We start from the raw sequence: 14,058 nt of genomic DNA, 5'->3' as shown, positions 1-14,058 counted from the left end.
CTCGCTCACAGAGGCGCCGCACCAGGTTTGTGGCCACTCTGGAAAGAAAAAAAAAGTTCAGCTGAATTATGACAAAAATTGTTTCAGATGAGATCCTCCTAATACTCAAAGGTGACCGAGGAAGCCGGGATCTGCGAAGTGACCAGTGGGGTTTTGGGCGGGGGGAGCACAGATGCCCCAGCCGTCAGCCAGCCCCTCCGACAGGGCACCTCCATGTCCCCGAGGCATGCACCTCACCTGGAGCAGCCCCTTCAGGCCACACAGCGGCGCCCCAGTTCACACCCGGTCTGTATGGGTGCCGCCGGGACACGGAGGAGGACAGTAGGGCCCAGGGCCGCCCCGCCAGCAGGGAGAAGGCTGCAGTCTGCCTGCACAGCTCCTGGGGGCGGCAGCACTGGCAGTCTGCCAGGCCTGGGGGCCTCCTGCCTTCCCGGGACCAACCTGGGCGGGTCCCATGCAGACACCCAGGGCAGGATGGCCTGCTCTCCTGTCCAGGGTTCAGTCCCCCTGCGAGGGCAGGGCAGGAGGCCCTGTCCCGGGCACTGCCCAGCCTGCGGCCCCAACCCGCCTGCAGCCACCGCGTCCAAAGGAAAGGCAGCAGAAAAACAGCAGGTGCTGGTCTTGGGCTCCTTTAGAAACACTGGCCCCTACGCCCGTGGAAGCGATGCAGGCGGCTCACGTGGAACATCGAAGTGCTTCCTGTCTTGGCAGATGGAGGAAGGGAACCACCACTGCTGCCTCCCCAAGTTCTCCGGTGACGACGCCAAGCATGGGCTAAGGGGCCCACTGTTTGCAAAGAGAATCAAGGCCCCGGCTCCTGGGCTTGCTGGGCAGCACATATGTCCTCAGCCAGGCCAAGGGAAGCCCGAGTGCCCTGTCCCGCTCTGCTCGGACCCACCTCCTCAGGGCACAGTCCCGCTGAGGCGCGTCTGCATCCTCCCTGCGGAGGAGACGGCACCTCCACGACTGCTGTTGTGCCTCCCGTCACTTCCTGGGTTGAGGAGCTGAAGTATCTCAAGCCCCTCGTGGTCTCTGTGGTGCTTCATCCCCTGCCCCCATCACAGCACTAATGGTGCTACAGGGTCCAGAGGACACCGGGGCCCCTAGGAGAGCCTGGGCTGGACAGTCGCCTGTGAAGACCTGCTCTTGCAAAGGCCATGCGGGGAATTCTTACCCGGTGCCGAGGGAATGGCCCCAAATATACACAGGGTTGTCTCCACTTCGCGCTTTGATCCAGTCAAAAACATGGAGTGCGTCGTACGTCATGCCCCGCTCCGACGGCGTTCCCACTGAGTCACCCCAACCTGGGGAAGCAGCAGCAAGAGGAGGACGTCACACGCAGCCCAGGGGACCTCGAGGGGCAAGCCCGCCCCCTCCCGCTTCTCAGCAGGAGGCCCAGAACGTCTGGGGCCTCAAGGTCTCGGCCAAGCCAGCTCTTCTTCTCCCACCTCCTCAGCTGTCACAACCTCTGAACCCAAACGGCCATCCACCCGCCCTCATCTGAGTCTCGATGAGCAGATGGGGTGGTCAGACACGCAGACCCCTGCCGGCCCCAACATCTGGGGCTTGGCACCAGGATGAGGCACTGACAGGCTCAGCCAGTGAGAGTCCAGTCCACCCTGGGGCCCCTGAGCCCAGCCCTGACTCCATGGCCCAGCTGTGGCCCAGCTGTGGACAGGCGTGGAGAGGCCCCCAGACAGGCAGATTCCAGGCTCAGGGCAACTCTGACCCAGAAAGGAAGGGGCTTTTAGCATCCTGTTTGCTTAACAGAGGAAAGCCAACTGTCTCGGCCCCTAAACCTTGACCTCCCAAGGGACCTTCCCTCCAGATTCTCAGAAAAGTCAAGTTGTGACTGTCATTTCCAGCAGCTCAGCAGTGAGTCATCATCAAATGATCTGAAAGCACCACAAGGCTCAGAAAGAGCAAGTCCTGCTACACAAGCAAAACCCAGAGGCAGGGGCACCACAGGCCACCTCCCCGGGGCATCCCAGACCCAGATTAGGGAAGGAGCCAATGTCAGGGACAAGGCCAGTGTGAGGGCTTGGGGCACTGGTGGGGGCAGGGACAAAGAGACAGGGAGAGACACAGAGAGACAGAGACAGGGACAAACTCTCGTACGGCTTAGAAAGGCAGAGACTCAATGGGAAATGAAAAGAGGAAGTGATAGATGGGATCTTATTTCTGTTGCAAGAACCAGGAGGCGAACAAGGAAGAGGCCACCCCTCTCACTACCCTGAGGTTCCAGCAGCAGGAGCAGGAGGAAAGGATGGGCCTCATTTCAGAGTTTCTCCAACCCAACACCCTCCTCCTGATGGAACACTCTTCCACAAAAGAACCATCCCTCACCCTATGGTCGGCAGAATAATGGCCCCCAAAGATGTTCATGTCCAACCCCGAAACCTGTGCCTCTGGTACCTTACACGGCAAGGGGAATGAAGGGTGCAGAAGGAAAGAGGCTGCGAATCAGGAGACCCTGGGATGGGAGATTATCCTGATCAGCGTGAGTCCCAAGTAATCACAGGGTCTTTATGATCAGAAGAGAGACAGAAGTCAGAGCCAGAGTGATGCAGACTCAGGCCACAGGCAAGGAGTGAGGGTGGCCTGGAGAAGTTGGAAGAGGCCAGGAACCTGACTCTCCTCTGGAGCTTCCAGCCGTGCCCACACCTTGACTTATCCCAGTGGCTAAAGATTTTGAACTCCTGACCTCCAGAACTTCAAGATAATAAGTCTGTGCTGTTTCGAGACATTTACGTTTGTGGTAACCTGTTGCAGCAGCAAGAGGAAACTCTTCCAAAGTTCACATCCAGGTGATGTCAACCGGCTCCTGAGTCTGCGGATGTGGACCCCACCCCCTTACCCCCAATCAGGGTGAGCTGGACAAGAGGCCTTTAGCCCTTTGACCTCTCCCGCCAAGGACTGTCCAAGGCACACACTTGCCACACAGCTGCTCCCTGACAACACAAAGCATTTTCCTCACGCATCAAACTGTGGGAGGCTAGAAAGAAGAAATACTGAGGGGCGAGAAGATGAGTCTCTCTCTTCCCTGTCTCCATAACATCAACAAAACCAGCTGTGCTGAGCATGAAACGTGTCCAGCTATGGGGAAAGTCTGAGTCCAATAAAGAGAAGACAGTACTTTCTACTTATAAAATGTGGCTGACAGAGGGTGTGTGCTGGGGTTCCAGGCACCCTACAGGGGCGGATGCACGCAGGACACACCTCCGAAGACCCTGACCCTCCACCACCTCCACGTGCTCACAATTGCCACAGGTCACGGCAGAGCTGCCAGCCGCACAGGAGCCTCTCAGAGCAACACCTGCATATCCCACACCGACCTGGAGGAAGCGGGGCAAGTACGGAGCCCTCACCTCTGTAGTCAAAGGTAACCACATGGTAGCCAAGGGAACTCAGCACCTGGAAGTGAAAAACAAACACCTGGGCAACATGGCTCTGACTAAACCCACTAAACCCAAGCAATTCCAAGTGACTTTACGTAATTTGCCAATTTCTGGCATATGATCTACAAAGTCCATTCATCCCGATCTTGGAAACTATCCCCAGAGGCAGCAAAATGGGAAGCATTCCATGGGGAGACGTCCATAACAGGCAGTGTTAAAAAGTCAACAATGAGTATTAACTCAAAATTATTAGGGGGACCCCCTTCTGTTCACGCGTCCTGGAAAGAACAGCCAGAAGCAGGAGGCAAGCAACGCTCCATCTGTCACAGACCGTGTGGGTCACACCCCATGGGCACTGCTCCATCCAGCTGTCCACCGTGTGGCCCCTTCTGTCTGTCATAAGCTAAGGGCACCGCTCTGTCCATCATAAACTGTGTGCCGTCCTCACCTACCTTGTAAAGCTCCACCCGGTGGTCGCCTCCTCTAGATCATCAGGGAAAGGAAACAAGCATGGCTGTTAGTGCATCTTCTCAGAAAGGGGGCCCAGGATCAACACGGTAGCATCTGGGCCCTTAGTGCCTGGTCCCCAAATCTACACGGGAGGGTGATGGACAGGTCACCTCCTCCTCAGGGCACCTACATGGCTCCCAGCTTGCCTCCACAGTATGGTGCCAAACGAGGGACAGTCTGAGCATTTGGGGGATATTTCTTAACTATTACCTCACCTTTGGTTTGAGTAGGCCATACAAGCCTTCAGTGCAAACCCCAGAAGACACAAAGGGCCCCTCAGCTCCCCAGTGTCCAGGACCACCCATGAACACCACGGGGACAGGCCACAGGCACCTCCTGCCCCAGCCTTTTCACCTACAGAGCCACAGCCAACTCTCAGAACTCTCCTCCTCGGCCATTCACGCCCTCCCCTTGTGGTCACTTTGGTTCTTTCCCACCTGCTGCTAACTGAGGTTCTGCTGCTGCGGCCACCCCCTAACATCCTTCCACACACGTGTGTCCGAGGGGGGATGCTGGGTCGAAGGTGCCATCGTGACCTGACAGCCACTGTGAGCCTCCTGGCCCCTCACCAGCAGGCTCCAGCTTCAGTGGCGCGGCCGCAGGCGCCACTGCTGACACCACCTCACGCCCGCACCTCTCTCCAAGGACTGTCCACCTCCTTCTCCCTTTCTGCCCAGATGCTGGCTGGCTGTTACTGTGCACAGACACCCAAGCGGGGATAGAGCTGCCTCGGGAGAGGGAAACACATCAGCAGGCGGGCTCACCCTCACCAGACTTCTCAGCTCTCTCCCTTCTTTATGAGGAGCATTTGGCCAATTTCCGGGGTGTGTGTTCACAGAGCGAGCGTCCTCAGGGGAGGCGAGAGCACAACGAAGGAGAAAGCCAATATAACCCAGAAACAAACATTCAAAGGACTTCGCTTCAAGACCAAAAAGAAATACTGCAGCGTCTTCAGTTATCTTTGCAACCATTTGTCGTGGCTCTTTTCTAAACGTTCCCAATACCCTACCTTGAGCAAGAAGGGGGATTTAGAGCGTGATGGGGCTGGGGGCATCCTGGGGGTCCGAGTCTCAGGGAACCACGGCCGCTGCTGTCCTGCCTGGCCGGGTGGCCGCCAAGATCTGCAGCCTGAGTAGTCCTTGGGGATGGGGGGTGGGGGGTGGCAGCAAACCTTCAAAGTCACAAGATTCCTTCCATCCTGAAGTTACAGATAGACTTTGTCTTCTTTACCATGTGATTGGCACTGCTCACAAAGAACTCCAAACTTCCCTCATTTATAGAAAGAGGCTACAGGAGCTGTTTGTATTCACTTGCTCTTTGAAAAGCGGAAGAGAAACCCGCTGTAGCTTGTCCCAGACGAAGGGAAAGCAGACTGCCAAGTGCGTGCTGAGTCAGTAGCTCAGCGCTCCGCTCTCCCGGCTCAGAGTGTCCTTGTGGGGCCCACTTCCTGGACATCCTGCTACATCCTCTGTGTAGCCCCTCTGCCCAGATGCCCGCTGTGGCCTGCTTTGTCCTCCTCGCCGGTTCTGCCTGTGAAATGACTGACCCCAGCCCGGCCCCGCGGTGCCCGGCCTCCTGCTGCTTCTTGCTGGCTCTCTCTCACGAGACCCAAGGAACAGGGACCCTCCCAGGGGTTTCAGGCAATGCTTGTTCAGAAAACGCCCCTCTTCCTCTCACCCCACCAGCTCTCCTGCAGACTCTTCTCAACAAGGCTGACCATGTGGGCTGGAAGGAGCCCTCTTTGAACAACGGCTCCAGTCCCCGCTTATCTGAAAGACATCCATTAAACCTACTCTCGAACAGCACCTGGGCGAGGGCTTTATCTGCACAGACGCAGATGCTTCCTTGATGGCCCAGTGGGATGCGCTGGCACTGCCGGCTCAGGGCTGCGAGTACCCTGGCCTGAGAGCGTGGCATGGCAGCCCCCGAGGACAAGCTTGTCCCTGCATGCTCAGCTGGGTCTCTTCATGGGACTCCCCCACCTTCAACGTCACCCTGGCCCCCCCCCCCGGAAGCATGCCTCCCCCTCCAGCAGGGCACATCTGCCAGCGAGAAAGTGTCCTCAGACCAGACAGCAGATGCTGGGTGAGCAGGGGCGACTTCCTGGGCACACAGTGGCTCTGCAGGGTCTCAACAAACCTCGGCTGAGGGACCACGCCTCCTGCCCACTGAGAAGCCTTGTTCCCTAACCCAGAAAGAAGGACACCCCTCCGGCTGAGGCTCTGGGCCGCTCTGACAGACGCAGCAACCTCCATCCCACCCCAGGCACGAGCTTCAGACCAGGGATTTCTGGACACAGCTGCCCACATCTGCTCAGCCGGTGGCTTCCAAGCAAGCAGGCCCGGTCCACCTTGCACACAGCCCTGCTCTGCTCTGGGCCTGTGGGAACATGACTTCATGCAAGCTTCTCCCAAACCCCAGACAAACCCTGCCTCTTCCTGTGTTCTCAGGACGCCCATGTCCCAGGTGCACCCACGCTCTCACTGCGATGGGCCCCACCTCACCTGGTGCCCGCGTTCCCGTGCAGGTACAGGATGATCGGGTGGCTAGAAGCCAAGGCATCCTCATACCACATCTGGTCCTTCCCTTGGGCATTCTTCCACCAGACAGCGGGGACAGTGTGCCTGGAAGCAGAAGCAGAGGGGAGCGGCAGGTGACGCGCCTGCAGACGGGATGCCCACGGCTCAAGTCACAACTGAGCGGACAGCAGGAGGCCGGGTGGGCTGACTCCAAGCTGTGAGGGCAGCTTCTGGCAGCTGAGGCAGGTCGTTTCCTGACTCACGGATGGGCCCTCTCTGGACCCCAGAAGCTTGCCCCGGCAGCAGTTACCAGGGGTGGGGTGACAGCCGCTCCTCCTGTATAAAGGGGAAGCTATGCGAGCTCAGACCCCTTCCAGCTGGGTTCCAGCACAGAACGGGCACTGAATGGACACTGAGCAACGCCACGTCCCCTCAAACTCATCCATGTCTTTAAGTACATGATTTAACTCACGATGCAAGACATATCATGCTGTTATATGTACTAATTCAGCAACACGGGTCTACGGGCTGGACTGGAAGCCCGGCAATCCTTAATGCACCATTTCTAACACAGAGCCTGTCCACAAGCCATCTTGGCACAGACGCACCTCTGCAGGAGACGTCACAGGCCCACGTGAGCAGTCCTTCCATGCCCGGCCAGGCAGGTGGACACTTGTCTATGTGGCCAAACCCTCCTTTAGAGAGGTGCTCTGGTTCATCTTAACTCAGGACACATCAAAGTCACTGTTCATCACTGGGGAGGGTCTGATTTAACACCTTTTTTCTGTAAAACTTACTCAAATTCATTCTTGGGAAGTTTTAAAAACATTACATGGCCGATTTCTTCTTTTCTAAGTGTTAGCATCTCATTTCTAACGTAGTCTCTCTGACCCATTTCAGAGGATTGCATTTTGGGTGGTTCTGACCGCTGCAATTATCACTCTCCCACAATTACAAACCTATGAGAGGGAAAGGTACATTTGGAAGGTGCTGGGAGCTGATATGCCTCCAGTAGCCAGCCTACCCAAACTCGGAGCTCCTGACAAAGGCCCAGGCAAGCTCTCCATCCCTGGGCTCCTCCCCCTGCCTGGCAGAGGGGAGCTGTCCTCCCACCACCACCCGCCTCCAGCTCCTCTGCAGCAGGACATGGCGAGGTGCCAGTGAGGGCAGGTGGTGAATGGAGCTGCTGCCACCCAAAGGCCCGCACTGTGATCAAGACAGCGCAGGGTGCAGACCTGGGCGGGCAGTGGTGCCCACCAGCACACAGCGGCTGTCGCGTCCCAGAGACTCATGTGGTCATCACCAACACAACCTTCACAGGTAACTGTCCACAAATACCTGTCCTGTAACACGGCTGTTCTGCTCGAGGAAGAAGCCTGGCTGAGCCCACAACTTCAAAGCACAGACCCTCTTAACCATCAAGAGAGCCGCCAATTCCCCCAAACACCTCTGAGCAAAACATGTCAGGCTTCTGACTGAAAATGAAAAGGCACAGCGGCCTGCATGCACACACTGGTCGTAAATGCTCCGTTAAAACAAGCCAGAAATGACCAAAGACAGCCCCAGCCTCAGCCACTACGAACCAGAACCTCCCTCTCACTCTCTGGTCTTTACGCAGGAGCCCCTGCCCTCCGCACAGCACAGGCAAGTGATTCAGAGCACTTCACTCAGAAGCTTCTCACGTCCACAGCAGTTCTACTGAGACAAAGGCAGCAATTCAGAGCTGCTTCTGAGAGAAAGAGAAGACGCCACAGGAAAGCCGGTCCGCTCTGGTTCTGTTGTTTGTAAACACCAACTAGTCCACAGAAAAAGCATTAAATCATATTCCAAAGAAATGCCAAGAAGTCACAGAACTTAGGCCCAACCTAAATTTATGGCTAAAAAAGTAAACGCTAAGAAAAGAGCAAACGCCACCACTATCAAGAGCTGAGAGTGCTGTGTGTGAAAGAAATGCAGCTGTTTTCAACAACTGGGTGGGCCCTTCTCTGCAAGACAGGTGTGGCTCAAGCCTGCGCTCACGATTCTGTGATATATTCTGTTTCTGGCTTTCTTCTCTCCTGGAAACGAGGCTTTCTGCAAAAACCAATCTGGTTTGAAAACCTCAGAACAGAGCTGGTGCTGCCATCCCGTGCCCCATTATTCAAGGAATTTAGCTGAGATCTTTCCTTTGGAAACAGCAGGCAAAAGATAAAAATGGACAAGCAAGAGTTTCAGAGACCGCTCCGCTATCAAGAGGCGGTGCCCGGCCCTGCAGCCCTGAGGCTGCTCACTCACCAGACTCCAAGGGTCACGTCTTCCTCTGGCTGGAGGTAGTAATTACAGGTGTGATTCAAACCTTGATCCTGTGGTTTTTTCAAATCAATGAAATAGGGAACGCGCACTGTGGGGGACAAAGAGATGGAAACCAGGATTAGTGAGGGTGGACGGACACACGTACACAGCAGAGGTGAAGCTCTCAAAAAGTGCCAAGTACTTTCCCAACGCCATACTGCCTGGGCACAGGGCCCTCCAGCCTCAGGCGGGGCTGGAGGTAGGTGTATCTACAGATCCTTCAGCAAGGACGAGGTCCAAGGAGAGACCCACTGAAGGCTGTTCAAGGTGTGAGAAGATGCAAGGAGGGAAGGAAAGATCCTTGGGAGACGGGAGGGTCGGCCTGGCCATGAGAGAGGCTGGAGACAAGGAGGCTACGACTGAAGGCTGGAGCCAGGGTGCTGGGGGAGGGACTGTGGGAAAGGCGACAGATGGATGTGTGTTCTGGACCTGGGGCCACGGGCTTGATGACCACCTGAATGTGGGTGCGGGCCAGGTAAGTGGGATTCTGAGGTTCCTAGTGCTGTCATTTAACAGAGAGTGAGGCCGAAGATGAGGAGTGGGTGCCAGAGGTGGAGGAATACACAGAACCCACAAGCCACACAGAGTCGAGGGAAGGCATGGGAACATGACAGCAGCTACTCATTCAGCCCTGAATTTAACAGGTGACCTGTCGACAGGGCAACGGCTGATAAACTGCATTGCACACAACGATGGGAAGCCCTGGGCCTTCAGACAGAGGCAGCCGATATCGACAGACCTGGAGGAACCTCTGTGAATTACAGGCAGGTGAGAAGAGCAGGGAAGGAGGGTAAGATCACTGTGCTGCGGCTACGAAATCCCATGTCGCCACTGTACAAGCAAGCAACACCAATGCCAATACCAACACCAACACAGTGTGGCTTGGAAAGAAAGACAGAGAGACACACCAGGCTGTGAACATGGGTTTAAAGTGTGTGGGGGGTGGAGGCGAGTGTGCAATTTTCCCCTTGTATACCAGTGCACTTTTATTGCTTGAGATGAACACAATTTTTGAAGTTATATTTAGTTGAAAAATGAAAAACAAAAAACCAAACCCTGAGATGGGATTTACTCACATTATAGAATGGCAATTCCCAGAGTGGGTGGGGACAAAGTACAGTGTAGCCCTGACTTCCAGCCAGTCTTCAACAAGGAAGTCATGCAACTCTGGTTTTCTTTGGTGAAGAGAGTAGTTTCATTGTGTAACTCACACGGCCTCTCGGCACCAGAGCCCTGCATGCCCACTTCACGCCCCAGGGCCTTTGCACCTGCTGCGCCCCCAATACTCTGCGCCCACATACCTACATTCCAGCTCTTAATTCGTCAAATGTCCCCACAGCTCAGTAAATGTTCACTGAAGAAATGAAACAGTCAACTCACGAGGACATAGAGATATGCACATGCTCCTTCCCCCCCAGGAATTCCCTGAGCATTTTAAACCACGGGGAAGACAAATCCTCCCACCAGGGCTGCTTTTGAACCTCCAGCTTCTTAATCCATCTCTTTTCCAAGCAGCAGGCTACATTTTAAAAACTTTAATTATTTTCTCTCAAAAGAAAACCGGCACTCAAAGGAGGTGGCATCCTATTTACTGGTGCACCTTCCCGGTACTCTGACCACCGTCCCTGAAACAGGCTGGTACGACTGTGACCACAGCACTTGCTCAACCATGGGTCACATGTGATGATGCTGGGATTTGCACCCAGGCAGCCCGACTCCATAGCCCACACTCTTGACTAATCGGATAGGAAGTGAGGAAGGTAAACTGGCTCTGATCCTGGTGGGCCCTGAATGTTCTCGAATTGGGTCCCCCCAAAAGATATATTGAAGTCCTAACCCCCAGCACATCAGAAGGTGACCTCATTTGGAAACAGGGTCTTTACAGAGATAATCAAGCTTAAGTAAGGTCATTTGGTGGACCTGATCTAATACGACTGGTGTCCTTATCAAAAGGGAATTTGGATACAGACAGACAGAAGGAAGCCAACATGAAGTCACAGGAGAAGGCAGCCGTGTGATGGAGGCAGGGGCAGCAGCTGTGCAGCTACAAGCCAAGGAACACCAGCCACCACCAGAGGCTGGGAAGAGGCAAGGAAGAGGGAGCCCAGGCCTGCCCACACAGGGATTTCGAAGCTCCAGAGCTGGGAGAGAATACATTTCTGTAGTTTTAAGCCACACCGTCTGTGGTGTCTGTTATGCTGTGGAGTCAGAGTTCACTCTGACAACATTCTCAGGGAGGGCTCCTGACCAGCAGGCCTAGAAAGGTCTCCCCTGGACGCGTCTCTTCCAGATGGAAGTGCCCACTCCTGCCATCCCTGGTGACGGCTCCGTGCTGGGGAAGCCGAGGCTGCAGCGTCAGGTGGCGGTTCATCATCTGACCACTGAGGGGAAATGACTTTGTCAGTAAAACTCTGAATATGTCCAACAAGTGCTGATTCAATCAACTCTGCTCCTGAGGCCAGAGTGCCCGTGCTAAAGGGAAGGTGGGCACCATCGAGGGCTGAGGGCACTGCTGTCAGGCCTCACGGGCTCTCTCCCAGAAAAGGCAGCCATGCAGCTTACACGCTGCCCCAGAGTTCCGAGAAGGCCCCTGCCAGTGAAAAGCATCTTCCGAAGATTAGCAGTTAATCTTAAAAGCTTCCAAGCCCGAGAAATCTAGAACCAAGAAACTCAATTCTGCTCTAGGACAGCTTGGCTCCCACCAAGTCCATCCTCCGGTTCACTTTCATTTCTGTTTTAGAAACCGTGGAAAAGGATGCAGTTAATGCACCAAGTGCAGCAGGTGCTGCCTGTGTGCCTCCCCTCCAGCTAGTGAGAGGTGCCTGGTCAGTCCCGGGGGCTGAGACAGCCCCAGAGGAACCACCTGGCCACTACTGGTAAAAGCAAGCAGAACTTCTGCAAGACAAAGGAACGGAGTCAAGGGGTGCAGGGCCCCAGGCTGGCCTGAGGAGGGTCCAGGATCTGCCTGGACCAGAACACGGCTCACTCCTGCTGGCCTTCGTGTGGCCACAGCCCTTGGCCCGTGACTCTGGGATGCAGGCTGGAGCCCACCCTCCTGGCCCCTGCTTCCACCGCAGGGCTGAAGCAAGGAGAGAGCACCCAGCCCGCCAGCAGTCCCCTGAGGTGGCAGGGGCAGGAGTCGGGAGCTCCTCATCGCTATCAATTACAAGCTCCGCCTCACACAGAAGTTGAGTGCACAGCCCAGGGACCCAGCACACAGGCCCATGCAGCTGTCAGGACCAGGCCTCTGGTTTCTCCTGCTTCCCCAGCTGTGTATCATCCACCCTCTGACCTCGCTGTCATTTATCAGCAACCACAAACATCATCGGGAGCGATTTAGAAAGGACCCTCAAGAGATGGTGCTCGGTAAGCAGTGAGTAAACACATGAATGAACAGAAAACTGAGTCTGCCATCCTTTCCTCAGCCAATCTAGAAGATACTGGTGGGGTGAGAGGCCAGAACTCCTGGGCTGCAGAGAACACGTCTGACTGCCTGAGAACTTTGAACATCGGGGCTATGCCCCATCCCAGGCACTGAGTAAAGACCACCCTGATATACGGGAAGAGGTGGGGCACCAACAAGGGAAGGGCCGGGAAGGCCCTCTGGGTTTTCTCAAACGCCAGTTCCCCGAAGGGCTCTGGGCTTCCACAAGAAGAAAGGGATAAGGAAAGAAAGCTATCAGGGATCACAGGGACTGCTAAGGGGAAGGAAAAAGAGGAGGCTGAAGGACTGCCATCCCGTGGAAGCTGTAGTGGACAGGCTGGCCTTCTGCTTGAACAACAAATGAGCAATTCATATATTAACCCTAATCTCCAAAAAAGGCCCAAGGCAGTGTGCAGACAAGAGCAGTTTTATACCAGCCTCTGAACTGAAACATTCCTTCCCACCAGGAGATGGTTCTAAATCCCAGGGCAAAGACTGTGACAAGGCGCTGCTATCAACACAACATCGCCGGGCTGAGGGCGGGGGTACCGACTTTTGAATGTGAGTATCGAAAAGCACATATATTTATGCTTACACGTACAGACACACACAAAAAGACCAGCAGGAAATCATAGATGCTATCCTTCATCTAATGCTTATTTATCTGAGTTATACATTTAGTTTCAGATAGAGTTGCTATGAACTTAAGACTATCTTAATCGTGTTTTGGGGCCCAAAAGATTGTTACACTTCCTGCAATATCCAAATGGAAATCCACAGCTCACAATTCACATCTTGAGGAGACAAGAAGGAAGGTGCCCCCCGAACATGCAGGTCCTCCAGAAGCGTGAGATGAAACTGCCAAGTCACACCGCAAGACAGCCTGGAGATCCCCGTCTCCTCCACGGGGAGGGGCACACACAACCATCCCACTTCCACACAGCAGGCATATGGAAACAAGGAGTTGGGGACGGGTGTCTCTCTGGGGGGTGCAGGGCGGCCCCACGGCCCAGCCTGGCCCTCCTCTTCTGTGCCATGGAGCCCAACCCAGAGAACCCAGGAACATCCTGCCATTTCATTAGGAAATCAACAGTGCAAAATTTGTGGGCTGTGTCTAAAGTTACCCCAATGATTGACCTAAAGAAAATCAACTCTATTCAAATATTTGCTGGGACCCCGCGGTGTGGCAGCCCAGAGGGCAGCAGGCCACCTGCTGCCAAGACACCTGCCCAAGGGGCCTGGAGTTGTCCGGAGGCCTGCCTTGTGGGAAAGCTGTGCAGGGCTGACTCTAAGGTCTGCTATTGGGAAATCTGCAGCCTGTGGCTTCGTGTTTGCGTGTAACTCAAACTCTCTTCTGTGCTAGACTGACTGTGGACATTTAAGGGACATTACAGTCAGAAAAAAACAAAACTTTCTTGATTTTAATAGGTTGTGAGTTCCTTCTAAGTTTGTGCTTCTCACAAGCGGTGAAAACTCAGGGATGATAAATTCCTGGAAGTTTAGCCACGTTTATGTTAGAAAAATCAAATGCTTCTTAGTGTACCTACATGTGTTTTACACTTACTTTATGACACCCAAATACAAAACGCATTTTAGGTTTATGAAGTATTAAATATCCACCTCACTATTTCTGTTCCTCCTCCTCCTGTGCCTCTTTAGAGCAGACATTCCCTTTCAGCAGCGACATCCACTTTTCTGTGATCAAGTCTACTGCAGACTTAACACCCCAAACTCATGTGCCCCAATGCACACGGGCCTCTGCAGAGTCTGCAGCACTGGTGTTACTCCAGACGAGGGGCCACCCACCCCCTGCCTTGCAACACCTCCTGTCTGTCCTCTCCTCCCACCTCCTCTTCACCAGCTCCCCTGCTGCCTC

At 54.7% G+C, this 14,058-nt stretch overlaps 1 protein-coding gene across 1 annotated transcript in view; it reads right to left on the bottom strand.

Annotated features, from left to right (window-relative positions):
- ABHD12 (abhydrolase domain containing 12, lysophospholipase) overlaps positions 1–14,058 on the bottom strand; it is a 70,298-nt gene that overhangs the window by 7,186 nt on the left and 49,054 nt on the right. Inside the window, exons 3-8 of the mRNA XM_079946418.1 lie at positions 8,702–8,807; positions 6,413–6,532; positions 3,851–3,881; positions 3,369–3,414; positions 1,175–1,304; positions 1–38 (exon numbers count right to left, since the gene is read on the bottom strand). Coding sequence (XP_079802544.1) covers positions 1–38; positions 1,175–1,304; positions 3,369–3,414; positions 3,851–3,881; positions 6,413–6,532; positions 8,702–8,807 — 471 coding nt within the window. The remainder of the gene's footprint in view (positions 39–1,174; positions 1,305–3,368; positions 3,415–3,850; positions 3,882–6,412; positions 6,533–8,701; positions 8,808–14,058) is intronic.

The sequence above is a fragment of the Stenella coeruleoalba genome, assembly GCF_951394435.1.
Source record: "Stenella coeruleoalba genome assembly, chromosome: 15".
Taxonomy (NCBI): domain Eukaryota; kingdom Metazoa; phylum Chordata; class Mammalia; order Artiodactyla; family Delphinidae; genus Stenella; species Stenella coeruleoalba.
Note: the sequence above shows the minus strand (reverse complement) of the source record. Positions and strands in the feature narration are given on the sequence as shown.